At 41.3% G+C, this 19,147-nt stretch overlaps 1 protein-coding gene across 1 annotated transcript in view; it reads right to left on the bottom strand.

Annotated features, from left to right (window-relative positions):
* Window positions 1–3,149: 3,149 nt before the first annotated feature.
* The window catches only part of LOC119216908 (contactin-associated protein-like 4), a 46,628-nt gene continuing 30,630 nt past the window's right edge, over window positions 3,150–19,147 (bottom strand). The window contains exons 12-24 of the mRNA XM_037470130.2: window positions 18,796–18,915; window positions 18,512–18,712; window positions 17,753–17,915; window positions 16,130–16,257; window positions 15,017–15,187; window positions 14,172–14,390; window positions 11,254–11,493; window positions 10,207–10,431; window positions 9,259–9,392; window positions 8,316–8,403; window positions 5,237–5,452; window positions 4,794–4,865; window positions 3,150–3,870 (exon numbers count right to left, since the gene is read on the bottom strand). Coding sequence (XP_037326027.2) covers window positions 3,674–3,870; window positions 4,794–4,865; window positions 5,237–5,452; window positions 8,316–8,403; window positions 9,259–9,392; window positions 10,207–10,431; window positions 11,254–11,493; window positions 14,172–14,390; window positions 15,017–15,187; window positions 16,130–16,257; window positions 17,753–17,915; window positions 18,512–18,712; window positions 18,796–18,915 — 2,174 coding nt within the window. The 3' untranslated portion in view covers window positions 3,150–3,673. The remainder of the gene's footprint in view (window positions 3,871–4,793; window positions 4,866–5,236; window positions 5,453–8,315; window positions 8,404–9,258; window positions 9,393–10,206; window positions 10,432–11,253; window positions 11,494–14,171; window positions 14,391–15,016; window positions 15,188–16,129; window positions 16,258–17,752; window positions 17,916–18,511; window positions 18,713–18,795; window positions 18,916–19,147) is intronic.

Consider the following 19,147-nt stretch of genomic DNA (forward strand, 5'->3'; position numbering starts at 1 on the left):
ATTGTATGTATGTTCACTAAAAGCACTTGGTTTATGCCTGGGACATATTTCTTTAAATAAATTAAGTCCTCATTACCAGCAGAGAGGATTAAAAGACGGTTAACATGGGCTTCATATGTCGTATGCAGACAAGAGGACAGTAGACGAAGAAAGTTGAGGTTGTTAAAGAAGAGAGCTATTTTGACTGTGTGTAGCTTGTTGTAGTAATACTATTTCAGCTATTGCAAAAGCCGTCATTGGGATGTGACCCCACGGGGACTGCCTTGACTCCCCACCAAATAAGCCTCTTCACATTCCACTGATAATGTAGAAAATCCTGTCCTGCTATCAGGAGTTATTTTATTTCAATTATTTCATAAAAAGATTCAGTGACCAAAGTCAACCATCCTTAACGCCTTTGTATTGTGTTGTTTCTTGTCTTTTGAAGACGGAGAAGGAATTCTTGCTCTGAGCTACACTCAATGTATGTATATATATATATATATATATATATTAAAGCCTCACACCAAATCCAGTAGTTTCTTCTCCTATAAAATAGTCAAAAGTTTGTGCAAAATAAACAACCAAGCAGTTTCCACACATGTGAACATATGTTACTGCAACACATCATCCGTCGAGACGCTTGGAGGTGAGCCTGAGGTCCTGCTGACACCCTGCGTGATGAACTGAAGCAGCCGACGATCACGAGGGGTGAACTCCGACACTGTTTGTGTGCATAATATCAATAAAACATTAGGTGCTGGAGACTTTGTGTCCGCCCGATCGCTTTTATTTGCAGGGGCTCCTTGTGCATAGTGCTGAGATGTAATCGGTGGAGCAGGAAAGGCCATGATCTATGTCTCTACTCCTATCTGATCTCTGGGAGGCTGAACCCTGGCGAGGCACGGACCATCACAATTTATAGTCTACTTGCTAGACCACGTTGCACTCTCAAAAACCAGCATCTGCTTCGCCCTACACACCGGCTTTCTTATGCATATCAGTTGCGTTTGAAAAAGGGACAATGTCACAGATAAAGGTTATTATCTAACAATGTGGCTTGGTGGTGATGATGGATATTTATCGAGAAGCTTATTAATTCCTATTAAAATTGAATAGAATTTAATTCTGTACCGGACAAAGTAATCATGTCTGGGTTGTTGGACATGGCTGCTTAATCCCATTTCCTTACACTCTACACAGTGTTTTCCATCTTTCGACAAACAATTCTGATAAACCCACAGCGTCAGCAGAGGTCTGCGATGTCATTTGTAATCAGGTGGGTGGCGACGTGTTTTCTGCCTGCAGCGCTGCAGTCTCATCAGATCACCAATCTGGGAGTAGACTGCTGGGAATTACACAGCCCACCTCCGGAATGCAGCACGAAAACCAGCAGCTAATCCCCTGCCTCCTCTCTCCCCAACACTAACGGCTGCTGTTCCACGTGCACGGAGCACGGACATTAATCGACTCTCTTCACTCAAGTGAGAGTTCATTTATACACAACACTTGACACTAACCTTGAGTGAGCAGTGTGTTAAGTTCTGTTAACAGTCCAGTGGGCCATAGAATGCTATTTCCCACGTTGTATTAGAGACAAGAACAAATCCTAAAGGCATTTAGGAATCCTGTAGTGACACTGATACAAAATGATGAAATGATGTCTTGTTAAAACGCTCTGGTGGAAAAGAACTTATAGAAGCCATGATAGCTATATTTCTGGCACATCGGGGGGGGGGGGGGGGGGGAAGGAAATTCTACCGCCCAAATAATCATACTCAATGTCCCAAACAAATACCCATCAAACCATTGAAAGCACAAGCATCTACCTTCCCCAAAGCTGACACCCACTTCCCCATAATCAACTAGAGTAGATTAAATGTTTCTAAATGAATTGAAGCCGACACACAGCAGCAAACTATCTGATCCCAAAATAGCGGCAAACCAGTGAGACCTTGTGTGATGGAGCGGCTGGCCTGTGTGTGTCAAGTTTGACTTCATAAAATGATAAGTCGAATGAAATGACCTGGATAAAAATAAGATAAATGAAACAGCAATCTGTCCAGAGAAAGCTTCAGTATTTAGTCAAATTGTAACTTTTATCCGTAACATTTGTTTTTTTCTACCAGTGCACATTCTGTGTTCTGTTAATCTAATGCTATTTATAATATTCGGTTACTGACAGTGATGTATTCGTCAGAGTGCCACCTGCAGCCAAGGTTGCCCGGTGTCTATTTAAATACTTCACAAGCAACAAAGAATATAATAAGGCCGGGGGTCAAATATTGCATGAAAACTGAAAAAAATGAAGATATATTGATAGGGTAAATGATAAGTGACACATTTCTGGATGCTCAAATCAAAATTAATATAATTTAACTGCAAGGAAGTCCGTCTGTAATAAAGTGTGTGTGTCTGCGTGTACCTGGAGAACCATTCATCCAATCTGCTGCACACGGGCAGCTGTATTACGGGACACCCATGGAGGTGCAGAGTTGAAAGATGGTGTAATTTATAGATGAAACACGTTAAATAGTTAAAGTTACATTTATTAGTAATTTTCTCACGTCTTCATTAATTGTCAAGAATTAGATGGAACACACAATGTTTGACATCGCTAGACACAATTAAATTGTGTTACTTTCGTGTACGGGATATTTCTGAGTTTGTCATTTTCATTTGCTTATTAGTTTAGTCATCTGTTCTCATCTCCATCCACAGAAAGAAGCATACCAATACACATTAATAATGTCATGTAGTATAAAGTGAACTCGCCTAGAAGGTTTAGGAACATCAACAATCCGTGATGTAACTTTTTTAATTAAATTTTGTCTTGAGAGTGAAAGTGTTGCCGTGTTTCAGCTATGATTAAAAAGAAAACAAAAGACCTCATCTTAAATAGCCAATGTAGGATTTGTCTGTCCTTTAATAACCTCTCAATTTCCATTCTTATTATATCTTAGTATACTTGTCAGCCACACACAGATTGGTGCTTGTGATGATGAAATGAGTTGTTGGCAGGGCAGAAGGTGACAGTCAGGGTTTTATGGTCTGTGCTGCAGCTTCACTGTTGAAAGTTACTTTGAGATTTCAGGGGTCGGCTGCTAAATGCAGCTGGTGAGGGCAAGAAGTAGAAGTATCCCAAATGAATATGCACGTCTCTTTATAAAGTGTTTTATTTTTGGTCATGATGAAAAAGTCAAGCAAGTAACATAAACTCAAAGACCAAGACTGTGAAAGACCAAACAAGTGACTTTTAATGGATTCAGAAATACAGCATGTGTTAAAATACTGTTTACATGTAACTGATAGATTTTAGCTGATTCTGAAATAGTGTTTTTATTCATCTCATTACATGACAGATACTGTATGGCTCCGACATCTCACATTGCAGAAGGTGTATCGTCCTTGTAGAAAAAAGTGCTTTAGAAATGAACACCCAGTCCAAAGGTTTGTTCAACTGGAAAAGAGTTCAACAGATAAATTCTGTGTGTGTTTCCTTTGCATTATTTTCAATGTTGATGATTATTGTTGTTACAAGCACACAAATAACCACGTACATCCAAGCCATATTTACAGCAGCAGAAAGGAACTAAAAAAAACTCCAAAATTGTTTTTTTTCTTTTTCTTTTGGCTCGGGGGCTCCGTGTCTCTAGGAAAGCTCTGAGCTCGTTGTGTGGTGGCTGGGATCCTGTTAAATGAAATACTCCTTTTGGTTTTCACTGGGAGCGCCCAGAGATTCGACCTGGCTGCTGAATGGGAGCTCGTGGCAATCTTCGGGCTGTGCTGCTTTGACCTCCTGTTTCCGATGAGTCTCTTTCCTACTGCAGATGAATCTGGCCATTATCGCCAGGGCAGACACGGCGAGAAAAGTCGCCACTGCAATCACCCCTAAAAACAAAACAAAAAATACACCACTAAATCACAGGAAAACTGTAAAAATGTAGAGTAACTTTCTGCAAGATGGCATTCAAAGTGCAGGAGGATAAGTTGAGAGTGGAGTGGTGTGGGGGAGAGGAGTTAAAACGCAGGAGGTCTGAAGGTGCTTTAACGATTAAACCGGTACGGACCTCATGAATACAGCCAACTGTTTTACAAAGTAACAATCAATAAATATAAATGTTCTTTATTTAAAACAAAACTTCAAAAGGCACCTTGGAGTACAGATTTATAGGCAGACGGTAGTTTGTTCAGCTTGAACTCAAAGATTGAAGGTAGGAGAGACAGCAGGCCTGTCTGCTAAAGCTCACCAATGTACACATTATATCCCATATGCTGAACCTTACACAAATATTTTAAAATAAATATTTAATGGAACATCTGAATACATCTCTGAAATAAATAACTTTGTTGAATTATGGTAGCAAGTATATTGGCATTGTTTGCACTTTGGGTTTGTGTGTGTGTGTGTGTGTGTGTGTGTGTGTGTGTGTCATCATAGCAAAATGTGGTCTTGGAAATTCCTACTATAGACAGTTTTTAGTACTATCCCAGGTGTTTACGTGTGTCAAAATGTTATTTCCACCACCCAGACAAGGATTCTGTATTAATTCAGTGAAAACTTCAACGGTTCAAACAAAGTCAAGTTAATATCACCAAAGCATATGGTTTTTCGTTAGGTAGCCAACACATTACTCAATGCCTTTTTTTCTTCTCAGACTCCAAGAGCAAAAATGATTCACTGCTCCTATTCAAAAACCATTCATTTATTTTTTAACAACCCATTTCACAACGTCATACTTCTTAAATATATAGCTTTCACGTATTATATTTTAATCAATTGTTCTTGCTCCTCCTCAGATCGATTGCATTACCTCCGACCAGCACTGAGTCACTCCTGATGGCGTTCACTAAAGGCTGACCTGGATCCACAGAACCAGGTCGGTCTGTGTAGAGAAAGACAGAGAACAAAAAACAACGGAGCGGAAAATAAGTCCAGAAAAGAGAGGCAGAGAACAGTAAGGAATATTGAGCAAAGACGAAGGGAGCGAAAGAAGAAGACGAGGTAGAAAGAGGTCGATAGATCAGTCAGTGCAGACAGTGCTTGCTTGGAAACCTCGTAACGGCATCACACAACTCCACTACAGCTGTCTGACTAATCTCATCCGTCACAGAGCCATCACTCTGTCTGTAGGACGGAGCCCAAAACCAGTCTCATAAACCGCCTGAGGGATGCTACCAGAGAGGGAGACTGGTGGCCCTGATTAGCTAATGACATCCAGGATGAGGGATGTGAGGACTGATAAGGAGTTTTTACCTGATAAGGAGTGTGTGGTTTCTGCGGTGTACGGATTGGCCGAAGAGGAGGACCCGCAGCTCGACTGGGCCAATGGGCCGCTAACAGTGACGGGGCTGTCCGGGTGCAGCAGGGCAGCTTTCAGAGGACTGATGGAGTTAAAACAAACACCTGACAGACAGCCGGTGAACCCGAGAGAGGCCAAGCTGGAGAGCTCCGCATCCACCTCCTCAAACTCTGAGTACAGAGGGAAACACGGAGACAAGAGACGTGCAGATCCGTTAGCAGCAATTCCAAAATCACACATTTGAAATAAAGTAGTAATAAGCAATTACCACGATGAAGCAATATGGGGGGGGGACACCTTATTGTGCAACTGCATTACCTGTAACAGCCGTACGAGCGCAGTGCATCACGTAGCATTAGACTGAAAATATGGCCCACTAAACTAAACTATGTAATACCTTCATGGTCAATGAGTAGAGTCAGGAGGAAGTTTTTACCTGATTATGTGTAAGTCACTACTAACAGCTACGAAGGTCAGGATTGCCCGTCATAACACAAAACTATGGAATAAACCACAACACTTAAATGTGAATTACCATTATTCTTGCAGAATTACACAGCACATTAATGCCACTCATCTAAGTTATTATCTGTGATAAGAAACCTTGGCATGTAGATTTAATATGGATGGCCAACTGCAGAGTGGCCTGCCCGCAGAGGGCTGTTTATCAGCTGAATATTTGATTAAGCTTTGATTAAGTTTTAAAATTAATGTGATCCACTCAGCAGGAACTGATTTGACTTGACGATGTATCTCATGACGCATGTGTATATCTCATGAGCAGTTGTAATTGTTTTATTTGACATGGTTATTGCTCCATTTTCTATTGTAAGGGATCTGAGAACTTCACCCAATTCTCAAAATCAAGTATAGATACTTAAACTTGATTTCTTACCTGAAAAGCACATCTTTAGAGCAAAAGTTTACCCAGCCAATGTCTTTATTGACTGCTGCTGGGGTGACATGTGTTAGCATAATACATAATATCTATGAGTTCACAAACAAGGATTTTAGGTTTGTGTGATCAGTCAAACATTAAACTGACAGCACTGTCCTTGTATCCCAAAACGAACGATTACTGTCCACCTACACCACGCTAGAGCCCTTCACCCCTAACCCTCTCCCCGTGTCATTATCTCCCCCTGCCTCACTTCTCTCTCTGTGTGTGTGAGAGCAGCTCGGTCTCTCCATTCTTTCCTGGTCCATCAGTTAGGCTGATAGATGACACCGCTGGCAGGAAAAGAGACAGTATATCAACTATCTCACTGCCTCTGATTCTCATCTGACTGCCAAGGTCCTCTGGCTCGGCAGATGGAAGCCTGGGATATACACCACCATATATGGTATCTCTCTCTCTCCCTATATTTATATATACACCGATATAGAGATATACCATATATACGAATATAAAAAAGAAGCATATAGCATTGGAAACTTAATATAGTCCATTGATTCCCGTTCTGTTTCTAGTTCTGGTTGTTCAATGTGTGTAAAACGATTTGAGAAAGAAAATTAATAAAATATGATGTGTTGAAAGCCAAAAACATTCTTATTTTAGGTAAAATCATACATCCATTACAGTAGCAACTAGTTGAACTTTTCCTTAGCAAACAAGGTTTCCAGCTACAGATACCATCAACATGACAAGAGAGTTTGAAAGAGGATTAATGCATGGATGGATGGATGGATGGATAATCAGGTTGTAAGTAAATGGTCTCCATCAATGGAATGCATTGATATTTGTAAGTTTAACTTTTGTTTGAACAAACACTGCTGGTTGTCCCGCCTAACAATTAAATTACACTTATTTGTCAATGTTTCTTGATCATTATAGTTAGTGAATGGTTTTGTTCCACCGGTTCCTTTCCATTTAAAGAGCAGCCTCCATCCAGTTCCAAGTGCCACTTAACGACGTAGCTGTGTTGACATTGTTGCTTGGATGCTTGTCGGGTGAACATTACATTGGTAAAATGCTACAGTTACTTGATTGTTGGATCCTGAACAGATTACTTCACTTCTGGAGATTGAGTTCAGGCAACCTTGGATAAGTCGATTCAAATATTCCATAGACTCAATGGCACCTGACACAGATGCTGTGAAAAGATTCCCTGTTTCCATAAAATCCTTTATTCACACTTTAATACAAATCTGTGTTTATTTCACAGAGCCGATTACATTTGAAAACCCTGAAATGTTGGCTAATTAATAACGATATTGCTGTCACACTGCTCAGTAACTAAAACATTGATTTCTTTGCACAAGATGAACTTAACGTGGTCTGTTGAATTCCATTTCCCTGCTACAAAGCCTTTTCCCCTATAAGAGATGCTTGGAACAGACGGATCAGTCCCGAGGATACAACAGGATTGATGTGGACGTAAAATGTTCTGTCAGGCAGAGAGAGGCTGAACTCTGACTTCCTGGTGTAATCCTTATTGGTTGTTATGCTATATTGTCGGGCGCTGACTCCAATCTTCCGAGTAATTTGTTCTTTTCAATCTCTCCTCATTACCATACAAAGTGAAGGCCTTTTTTCTAAAGTTATTACCATTACAGCTGTGTGAAGCCCTGCTAAGCGAGACAGCAATACAGACTGTACTACACACCGCTTGAATAAAAAGATAGAGGTTCACAAACGTATACTGTATTACGTGAACTTATGCATTGTGAAAAAACAATACCATTTGGATACTTTACCTTCACATGCAGCCTCAAAATGCATCGAATGCCACATAACAGCGGTTGGAGTGGGTCGCTGCACCTTTTGTCATTTTTAAGGTTTTTTATTTTGCATCTCCACAGTAAAGTGCTCTCTCTGTGACCATTTAAATATGTATGTACACTTGTTCATAAAAGCTCCACAGCTGTTGCTCAGACTGCAGCTTTCCCTCCGGTCCACCCAACGTGATGAATAGAAAACAGCATAAAGCTCCCGAGCAGTGTTCTGTCGCATAGGGGCCAAAACGTCTCAGTGCTGTTATTCAAATGAGTCTGTTTAAGTGCTAGAGTCTGAGCTGAGAGAGCCTCGCTTACCCTGCACTCTGCCCAGAATGAGTGATTTGATGCCATTGAATTCCATATCAGATGTCAGCCTGAAGTCCTCCTTGGCATTCTGGTCAATCTGAAAGGCAACAAGAGGGAACATCTATAAGAGCTAAGCTAAGCATGTAGATGGCAAACACTAGAAACAGGAACACGCATTCAAGGACCACTCTCTACTGTGTTCAAACAAAGGCTGCTCTGTGATGAAAGAACAAATGGCTGCAAAGAAGCAAGCAATTAACCGTGAAAAGCTAAACAGATGCTGAACCTCTGGTTTGACCTGAATATTTAAATGGGATTTAACAACAGAACTGAAAAACAATAGGCTCTCGAGACACAGTGATCCACATTGGCTGGGCCGATTCAATGATGGAAAATGCCTCAGAGTGAGACACTTTCATAATAAAAGAGCTTGCTTGATGCATTGCTTGCAAACATAGAGATTTGGGTTTTAGCAGCAAATTTATCAATAAGACATCTTGTAATGTTAATCACCCTGAGAGGAAATGTGAGCCACTGCAAAGGAGAGGTTATAAGGTAGCTTGAAAATAGAGAAGAAATGTGTTGTTTATTGTATTAGGTTTTCTAAAAGCTTTTGGTCAGAGTAATATGTATACATTTAGTTGCTTTTATAGACATATTTACAGGCTTGCCTGGTGGGAAAGACCTCTCAATTAATATTTGTTATTCTATGATAATATTATAATTGCTGCTGATTGATGCTCCTTTGCACAAAATGTTTATTTTAACCGTTGTTTGGAGTATGTTATGACTTGAAATAACATAATTAACCGAGGGGGTCACAAAATAAACCATCAGCAGTTGCAACGAATAAGATGACAACCAGCGTTGTTGAAACAGAGGAACGCGCTTTGGTTTCCGTATGTGGTGATCTGTGTCACACAGTGGGTGGGTGTGTTGTGCGCGTGTGTACCTGCACAGACACGGTGTCTGCCAGTCTCCTGATCATCACTCTGTGCAGGAGTCCATCAGCCAAGTTTGTGACTCTGCTCCCCATCACTTCCACATCTCTGGTGCCGTGCAACTTGTACCTCAATTCCAGCTCATCTTTGCAAAATAGAGAACAACATTACAATCGTACTATTTGAAGCAGGCATATAGAAAATGAAGCCGGAATCACGTTTTCTTTGTTAGTAATGGCGCATGTTTTGAGTACATTCAACGAGCCGTCGTCTCTTGGATTAAATCAATTACATGATATGGTCAAATAACAGCATTCAGAAGGAGGAATACAGCTTTATTAGTTCCTGGCAGGCGCTGAATTATGAATTTTAGACGTACAGCAGATTTAATGCAAGCTGGTAATCCAAACTATTACATTTATACTATACACTGAAATTATAGATCACAAAGGTATACATAGTATCCCATGACGATACAAATGCAAAACCATCTGGTCTTATTGATTATTGAGCAGTCCTTGAGATATAAGCACTTTCTCCTTAGAAAATGTCCAAACCTCTTAGAATTTAAATATTCACTCCTTTCAAAGAGACATTTCATCCAGGATTGGACGTGGCACATAACCCAAATCGTATAGACCTGAACTGAAACTTCCTACCTCCCACAAAAAAATAACACAAATTACAGCCATATTTAAAAGTTGCTGAGCGAACCTGCTTGAAGCTCCCTGCTAAAGCCAGTAATGGAAATCTGATAACAAACAATCACAAAGGCAGGAACAACGGAGAGACGACCCCCTGCTGCAACCAGGATTATCATTTAACAGCAATGATTATTTTGAACCTGAACCTGCATAGCAATCTGCCTCACTGCAGAGAGCCGAGGACTGAAGGCACAGGGAGGACAAAACCAGAGTGAGGGGAGAGTTGAGAAGATGGTTGACTCGAACGGTCCTCACCGTGTTTGTTGATGAGCAGTGCCAGGTACTCCCCGTAGAAAGAGTTGACGTAGAGCAGCAGAGCAGGACACTGACTGGTCCTGAAGCTCAGCGAAATGTTTTCTCCTCTCAGCGTCAGACCAGAGTAGATGGAGAAAGGCAAGGTGCTGAGGTTCCTGTTTGCTTCATGGGGCTCCTTGAATTTGTAGGCGACAGACGTTGATGACTTAAAGCCGGCTGAAACCTCTGTGAGTTGGAAAATGGAATAAGAGGAGTTCTTATGTGTGGCTTTCACTCTAACATTCCCCTTTGTATTAAATATTAACTCATAAACAAGCTACAGTAAATTATATATAGTCTTGCTGCCTTTCAAGTCAACATGTTGTAGATATTTGTTCTAGTGTTTTTTTCTGAAAAAGCTGCAATAAATAATGTGTAGCAGAAACATCTGGACATGTGACATTCGACTGTTTGCTAAAGCCTTGCTGCTGCTGAACAGCAGACGTCCATAAAATGGCTTAGACCTGACTAAGCTGTAGAAGTGGCTGGCCTGCTTTTAATCTGTAAGTAGATTAGAACGATATAAACCGTATATTTAAACACGTTTAGAGACTTGTTAATAATAGAAAGCTGGGAACATTGAAAAGTCAGCAGGAGAGTACTTTTCAACAAACTCATAGAGCTAACGTTTGCAGCTTTTACAATTAGTTTAAAAGAGGAGTTTATTTTGGACTTTTCTGACTCATAATAAGTACCAATTTTGATCAAAATCGATTTTTAAAAAAGTGTAAGAATAAAAAACACAAGAAAACACTTGGAGAATGTATGTGCGGAGGATAATTTTTTAGAAAAGATGTATTGTGTATTCACTAAAATATGAGTAACTTTTGTCTTCATAATGACATCATATCATCAAAGGCTTTTACGTTCAGTCTGTCAAACTGTCCATCAAACAATCAAATCCCAGCGCGTTGAATCTTGTAGCAAAACGTAATTTCATAGTACTGAAATAATGTGATCTGTACCTGACGTATTGCTATTACGTTGAAAGTGAAATCCATTATGTACCCTTTTGACAGAAGGCTCCAGTGTAAGCTGACTGGTCACAGTCGCAGGAGAAACCAATAACTCTTTCCACACAGCGACCCTGGTTCTGGCAGAGCGAGCCGTAGCTGCTGCAGTGGCCCGGGCATCCCGGTCTGACTCCTGGGGTGACCTTTGCCCTCTCCTCCAGGTCCAAAGTCACGCCGTTCAGTTGCAGAGAGCGGATGCAGCCCAGAAAGCCCTTCTGTCTGGAGGCGGTGCCTCCTTCAAGTAAAAACAAATATCAACTCTTTGCACACTGTGTCCGTTGCACAGATACCACGTAGCTTGAAAACCTGCCCATTAGTCATCAATATTTGAAAGTATCTCAGCTATGTGACTCTTTTAATGGAGCCAACCCAAATAAAAAGGTAACAATTAATAATTTCCGCCAAGACCTTTTGGAATCAACCCAGAAGCATTCACTCTATGGAGAGATGACAGCTTAAATGAAGCTTCACAAAGCTGGCTCAGTATTGATTTATAAAAAAAAAATGCAATGCAATGAGCTTAAAAAATGCAAGGCGTAAGATATCGCCACAGTTTAGTTGAAAACATTAAAGGAAATGAACTGAGATGATATGTAAATGCAGGTGGTGCATGAGGTAAAAAAACGTCTACCGGCCTAATGACTCAGAAAGCACCTTATCTGGCAACAGTGTTCACATGTGGCCACTGCGGTAAAAATGGCATAGATGCTCTGAGGGGACTGAGACACAGTTCACCTCGTGTTTCACTCAGCTGGATTCAGATTAGTTGTGTGAATGATAAGCCACCTGGTGTCTCAAATTCATCCTTTTCCCTAACAGGCGTAGAGGAATAAACTCTCTATCTTTTCACCTAACAATTAGCATCCTACTATTAGAAACCTCACACTGTTCACCGAGATTATGGACTAAGTTCAAAAGCTGTTGACGTCTTCATTTTACACCCACGCATTGCAGTTGTTTTTTTTCATTGGTGACTGGAATTGGAAGGGTATTATTCTCACAGTTTGAGTCCGGCCAAGCTTAAAATGTTTATCCGGAGCAGCTTTTTATCACACTATATCTCTAACCTAAGACGGCACACTAAAAGCCCAAATAGCGTGACATTTAATTGAAAATGTTCCTTTCCTCAATTAAGAAACATTTGGTTTCCTAATAAAGGCACGTTGAACTTCTATTAAATATTTCGACCGGCGAGATCTGCCCTCTTCGGTGTAGCCACAAAAGCGGTGCGATGGCCTCCTACCTTTTTGCGTGTGTGTGTGTCTTTAAGCAGCAGGTACCCGGAGGTGTGTGCATGTGAGAGTATGCGGTATGCACATCGATGTTTGTTCTCTACAACATCAGATGAGGTCAGATTTAATGTTCTTGGGGGTTTTGTAGACACAGTTGTTCTTCTCCTGTCTATCCTCTCAGACATTTGTCAACAGACACTAACACAACTAATTTACCTTAACCATACAAGGATGTTTGTTACAGTGTGTACACAACAGAAATAGTTTCCGATGGGAATAAATAATGTGAACCAGAATACCTTTATTTATTATGTATATATTAGTTTGTGCTTTGTATATTCTCCCTGTGTTTTGCGGCTTCCTCCAAAGACATGCTGCGAGGGTTAGATCAATTAGTGACTCTAAATGACCGGATTGTTTGTCTGTGTGTGAGTCGTTGTTTGGGTGTGTGTCAGCCCTGGTTCTGTCCAGGCCGAACCCCGTCCCTCGCCCGATCTTAGGACCCTCCTAGGCTAAGGTGAAGATGACTGACTGGCTATTGATAGCGATACTGTAACGTCTGCGTTGTAGCTATTAATGATGAATGAATTTCCGGAGCTTTTACACTTTCCAACGCAAGAGAGGAGAGACACTAAATTACACTTTGCTTTGCTCTGAATCAAATATTCAATACACAAAATTTTGCTTAAAGATCGGAATACAAGATGGATTTTCATCCATTCAAACACCGTTAAACCAATAACCACGAGAGCTAAGAATTAAGAATGTTTTTAGAGACTAATGAAAAACCAGAAAGAAGAAACCCAGAAAAATGCTGTCTAAAAATGATGTTCCCAAACTGTTCTCAATCATGAAATAAATGTAATCCAAACGAACAATTTTAAATAACTAAGTTAAATGAAAATATTTTGGATTCATCTGGATTCATTTTGGATTCATCTGGCCTTTTTAAAAGACCAGGCTAAAAAGTCCTACAAAACAGAATCGCCTGTGAGGCCTGGATACGGCTTATCGCTTTGTGGCATTGTTTTTTTTTTTTTTTTTTTTATATCCTGAATATCTCAGATAGCAAATCACCCAAACGCCTCCCCTGCTCCAAAGGGCCGGCCGTCCGTTTCACTGCGCTGTTGGCTCAGCTCTGACATTATCTCCACTGTCATCTCAGAGAATGAACAACTCTGTCTCCCTGTTCCGACTCTTTACCTTCCACACAGAACAACGCCTCGACCCGACTTAAACGGGTTGTGTGAAAAGGGGGGGGGGGGGGGGGGTGAGAGCTAATAATTGTCTGCTGATTTGATATAGGGTGGAAAAGGATTTGAATATTTTCAATTCCCTTTTCAAGTTGAATGTAATGCATCTGTTTTCTTGCAATTTTCCAATCAGGGAGTCAGCTGAGAAATTACAGATGTCAGTGTAGCTTTGCCGGACACAGTCCCTTGGTAATGAGTTGTTAAATAGTATTTAGAAAAAAATGGAACCCGGCATCTTTTACACAGAAACCAATGTTTTTTTCTCTCATATTGGCAGCATTTGTTTAACCTAACGCTAACTCCTCCTAACACAACAACCGAATCGCCGCTACACCTTTCAAGTTCTTGCCCGTGACAATTTCCCTCACATTTCAAAGGCATTGGGGGGGGGGGGGGGGGAAACAAACGGTGTATTCTTTGCCTCTCACCTATGAACATCTGGCTGTTGAGCTGCAGCTGACTGTGTCCGTCAGCAGGAGCCTCGTGCACGGCGGCAGGGAATTGGTCCACCTGCAGGGACGCTTCCTTCACATTTCGCTCGGCTCGCACGGCGTGCCACCGGTTGTCGTTCAGCTGGACGCTCGTCTCCACGCGGACCTCCAGCGGCCCGTTCCCCACGTCGAAAGAGAAGACGACCTCCGAGGCAGCTGCACGGGAGGATAATGGTCACAACAGTTGCAGCGCAAATAATATGAATTGTTTAAGGTGCCTGTCTGTCTGACTGTCACCGCAGCAGAGGGAGTTTGAACTTTTTCACTGGCAAATTCTACCAGGCTGATTAGTGATCCTTCACTGATAATTGTTTCCTCAAATAAGTGAGACCATGCAAACTTGTTGTCTTTACACAGAATAACACACTTAAACCATTCCATCGTGGTAGTGTGTGCAATGGTTGTGACACTCTTAAAGCTGTAGTGTGTTTCCATTTCATCTATCAGTAGATGATAAAAATGTATTTTGTCCAGTCAATTATTACAATTACAGCCGTACTGCTGTATCATTGCGGAACAATGTGGAACAGTAAAGATCATTATTTTAGTTAAGATAAGTACTTAGTTTAGGACAGGGAAACATTATGATTATTTTTTGCATTTACAGTTTTCAAGAAGATAACTCAGACAAAAAAAATATATATAAATACAAACATTCTCGTTCAAAAGAAGGTAAAGACAGGGGCACCTTTACATCATTATGCAATGGTCAGTTGTCTCCTCCTACCAGATATTTAGAACAAATCGACAATGAGGCACAGCATTATTTTAATTACACTTACATCTGAGTTCGATCCGGATGAAGTCCTTGATCCCCAGATTTTCCAAGAAGACCCCATAGGAAGACTTTGTCTTGAACAAGAAAGCGATGTCGGCGCTCAGCTCGCCGTGAAAGGTGGGAAAGTGAAGGTAAGATGTCTCCTGGTCAAAAAACGCAGCGTTCCAGAAGTTCTCTGAAAGTGTTAAATACGGTGCTTTAAATCTTTTGATTGATAAAACAATTTTTACAATTGTACAATTTGTATTCCTTCAAAAAGGGGACATATCGGCCATGATCTCATTAAGATGGCTGCGTAATGGGAATTGTGCATTAAACCAATGCACCAACTGTTTAGTAAATTAGCTGAGAACAAAGTCATGATTTCAGCCACGCTATCTCATTTAGATTTATCTCGCCTGGTGTTTATTCATGAATTAATTCAACCAATAAACTGAAGGATGACGGTTAAATTAATCACTTAGATTAGTTTTACCATATAGCTTTTTAATAAGAGGTTGTTATTAAAGAGTAAAAAGTGAGTCATATTTTAGTTGCTGCTCTACTAATTAGCTTGTGTAATTGGCCTATTAACGAATTTTACATTGAGAAATGAAATGGCAGGTGTGCAGTTCACCGAAGAGATTAACAAATTCACACCTCCAACTGGTCAAATACGACTGCTTAGTCAGTAGCTTTAAGCTTTGAACTGTGACGCTCTTTGCATATGTCAACTTGTGTTCCTCATATACTGTTACTTTGCTCATCTTTGAGGGAAACACCGGGTGAATTGGGATATGTGGCACCTACATTGAACACAGGGTGGCACATTACCATTAAAAGGCACATAGGTAAGTGCCTGCTTATGAGAACAGGTGTGGATGGAGAGCAAAGAGTTTAAGGCCCAGTCATGCCATCGAGGGGGCTGTGTGGTGCCTGTAACCAAGAGTGTAATGATGCAGGGGTGTTGCTACATGGTGACTTTATGCTACGGAGGAAGGATTAAAAGCATTGGAGATCGAATTTGTTCATGTTCTCCCGTTCGCCCCCCTAGTGACTTTAAGACACACATTGGAAAAGTGTCATCTTTGGCACCGACGTCCTGTAAAACAATAACCGGCAATTGAAATGGACTTACTGTCTCCATGGCAACGTAGGGGCCCCACCCTGTAGGCAGCCTGGGACCCTGCCCGCTGGATGTCCCCCAGCACCAAAGACCTGACTGGGAGGCTTCCCTTATGGGTGATTAGACCTGAGTCATTAGCCCTGTAGGATGAGGAGGAAGTGGGGGGGGGGGGGAAATAAGGAGCAGGATGGCAAGAAGAAAACAAAAGATGTGTGGAAAAGAAGGTGAAGAACAAGAGGAGGGGGGGGGGGGGGGGGAAGAAGTTACAAAGACGTCATTTAAACATGTATTAGTACATACATACACAGGCAATGGCTGAACTCTGACCCTGTTACACACTGTAACACTCGAGCTGTGTGCTGCTGTTCACCGAGGCTGAGTTTACTGAAGACAAACCTTTCAGCTGACACGCGTCTCCGCTAACATTGGTTGGAAGCGTTTCTATAATGAAAGTGGATCATCTGCGCATTCACCACCGCTGTTCCCTCTCTCAGCTCTGAGGGGTTTATGCCATGTAAATGCCAAGCAATGTGATGAGCGGTTGGCAGTAGAATAAAGCAAAAATGAAGCAAGAGCTGCAGATATTAAGGCAGTGATATAATGGAGCGAAGGACCTTTGGCTGTGCACAGAGCAGCAGGATTGCTTATGATATGCAAAAAAGGGTCTAATTGCAAAATAGGTTACAGGATCATGGAAGGTGACCTAAATGCAGAATTGCTTACAGGATGGATAAAGGAATTAAATATAGAATTGGTTAAAACCTAGATGGATGCTTAGATATCTTATGATTAAGCTTGAATATAATATGAGTAAAAATGGAATTATTAAATAAGAAATAATTGGAGCAGCAAAGATTCCATCCGTTTACGTATTAGGACACAGTGGAGATTTGGTTACATCAGCATTCTGACACGCTCACAGTGATCATGTCGACATAATGATGTTAAGCAATTGTACCATTAACTATGCTCACCATCTTAATTTAGCATATTAGCATACAAACATTTGGAAGCATGACAGACAGAGGCTGATGGGAATGCCATTAGTGTTGCAGATAGTTTGGCAATAAACAAAAACAACCAGAAGGATATTTTTACCCTGCATTTTTGGACAACAAGTCAGTAAGATTCATCCTTTGCGAAAATGTTTGTCAGTTCAAAAAGTCATTAATGTTACTACTAATACTTAATTGCAATCCATCCAATAGTTCAGTGCGGACCAAATTGCTTCACTGACAAATCAACCTACATTGTATCCTCAACTGTCATAATGCAAGAATGGCCGAACATGTATCCGTCTATTATTTCATCCATGAGCAAACATTAATTACCGTTCAATGTGTATCAAAGTGCAGGTGAAACAGAAGCAACATTTTACATTACCAGTTGACTACAAAAAAAACCCTCACAAAGCACACACTATTTACTTTGTACCATTCGTGCACTTCCAGGTGTCCTATTACAAGAGAAAGATTGTGTTAAGTGTTCCTTGGTTCATGTTATGGTGAGACAACTACATATGTTTCATGCCTTTTGTATTCATTTATCATGCATTATTGCCTACGTAGGAGGAGATCAAAATAGTTTTTCTTGCGTCACAGAACCTCCTGTGACTCACACAATCACATACAGTACCATTGCTCAAGGTCAGCATCACAGTTGCAGTAGTGATTTGAATCCAGACAGTTGTCCTGCAGACCACAGGCGCACCGCCGGCTGCCTGGCAGAGCGCCGCCCCAGTGCGTCTGGATCTCGCCTGGCCCCGGACCTCCCACCCACCAGGCCAACGGAGCACCCTCTGAAACACACACACACACACACACACACAGATACACACCAGCAAATCAGTCAACACTGTCCTTTCCTGTTCTACCCCAAATGTCGACAAACAATATCTGTGGTTCGTGGAAACGTTTTTTTAAATGTGGCAACGGGACTGAGAAGGACACCTGGACACAGTTTTACAAACCCACACTGTGGTCAGGTTTGCAAGGTTGGGAGGTTGTATATAGTGAGTTGCATAGTCATAGATATTGCAAATCAGAAACCAAAACAACTTACTTGAGAAATCAAGTTGTGTCTCAGGTAAAGCTTTAGCTGCTGCACTCGAGTGAAGAAGAGACATTTAATTGATGTTTTAATCAGGTTCTAAATGAACTAAATCCGCAATTTGGGCCACCAAGTTCTTGATCTAAATATAGATTATTCAGATAGAACGTTGTACCTGCCGTAACCATTTTAACCACACCACTTAGATGCCATCCTCTTCCATCTTTAATACACTCCATCTCACAAAATGCAAAACAAAGACTAACAATATTGATAAAACGTTCACAGTCCTTCAAAATCTCAATTTTTCGGGCTCAGAAAATGTCTTTGGGGGGAAAGTCTTACCTGGCGTGTTTAGGATTCGGGACCTCCTGCAGAGGAAGGACAGTTCCTGCTCGCAGCGCTCCGATTGGCTGATGACTGCCGCTAACTGCTCCTCCTCAGAAGCGTAGTCAAAGTGGGCCGAATGTCCGTGTCTGTCGGGGGACGAAGGCACTCCTGTCAGTTCTGTGTTATTGTGCCGGATCACCATCCACGACACGTCCTCTGGTAAACAGGAGACAGACGGACAGGGAGACATAAATATCTGTTCACGTTTGGTCTTATGTGCAGGTGTGCGTCCCCGTTACCTGCCATGTCACAGTAGACGAGCTGGGGTTTGATTGGTCCGCTGCCGTCCACGTCTATGTGATAATATCCGGATGTGTTGCCTTTGTGTTTGTAAACCTCACATGACTTTTCATATTTTGCTGGGAAAAAAACAACAACAATAATAATCAACAATAACCACATCTTCTGGCATTCAGATTTGTGAGAAACCATTGCCCTTTTCCATCAGCATTGCTTGCCGTGTTATTCTGAGAGACACTTTATTTCAAATAAATAGTATTAGCAAATACTAAGAAAAGAAAAAAAAGAGTTGTGGAAGTGGAGGAGTAGCAACATCAATACGTGTCGGCCTCAGAGAGTCAGCAGATGGAT

This window comes from Pungitius pungitius, chromosome 7 (assembly GCF_949316345.1).
Source record: "Pungitius pungitius chromosome 7, fPunPun2.1, whole genome shotgun sequence".
Classification (NCBI taxonomy): Eukaryota; Metazoa; Chordata; class Actinopteri; order Perciformes; family Gasterosteidae; genus Pungitius; species Pungitius pungitius.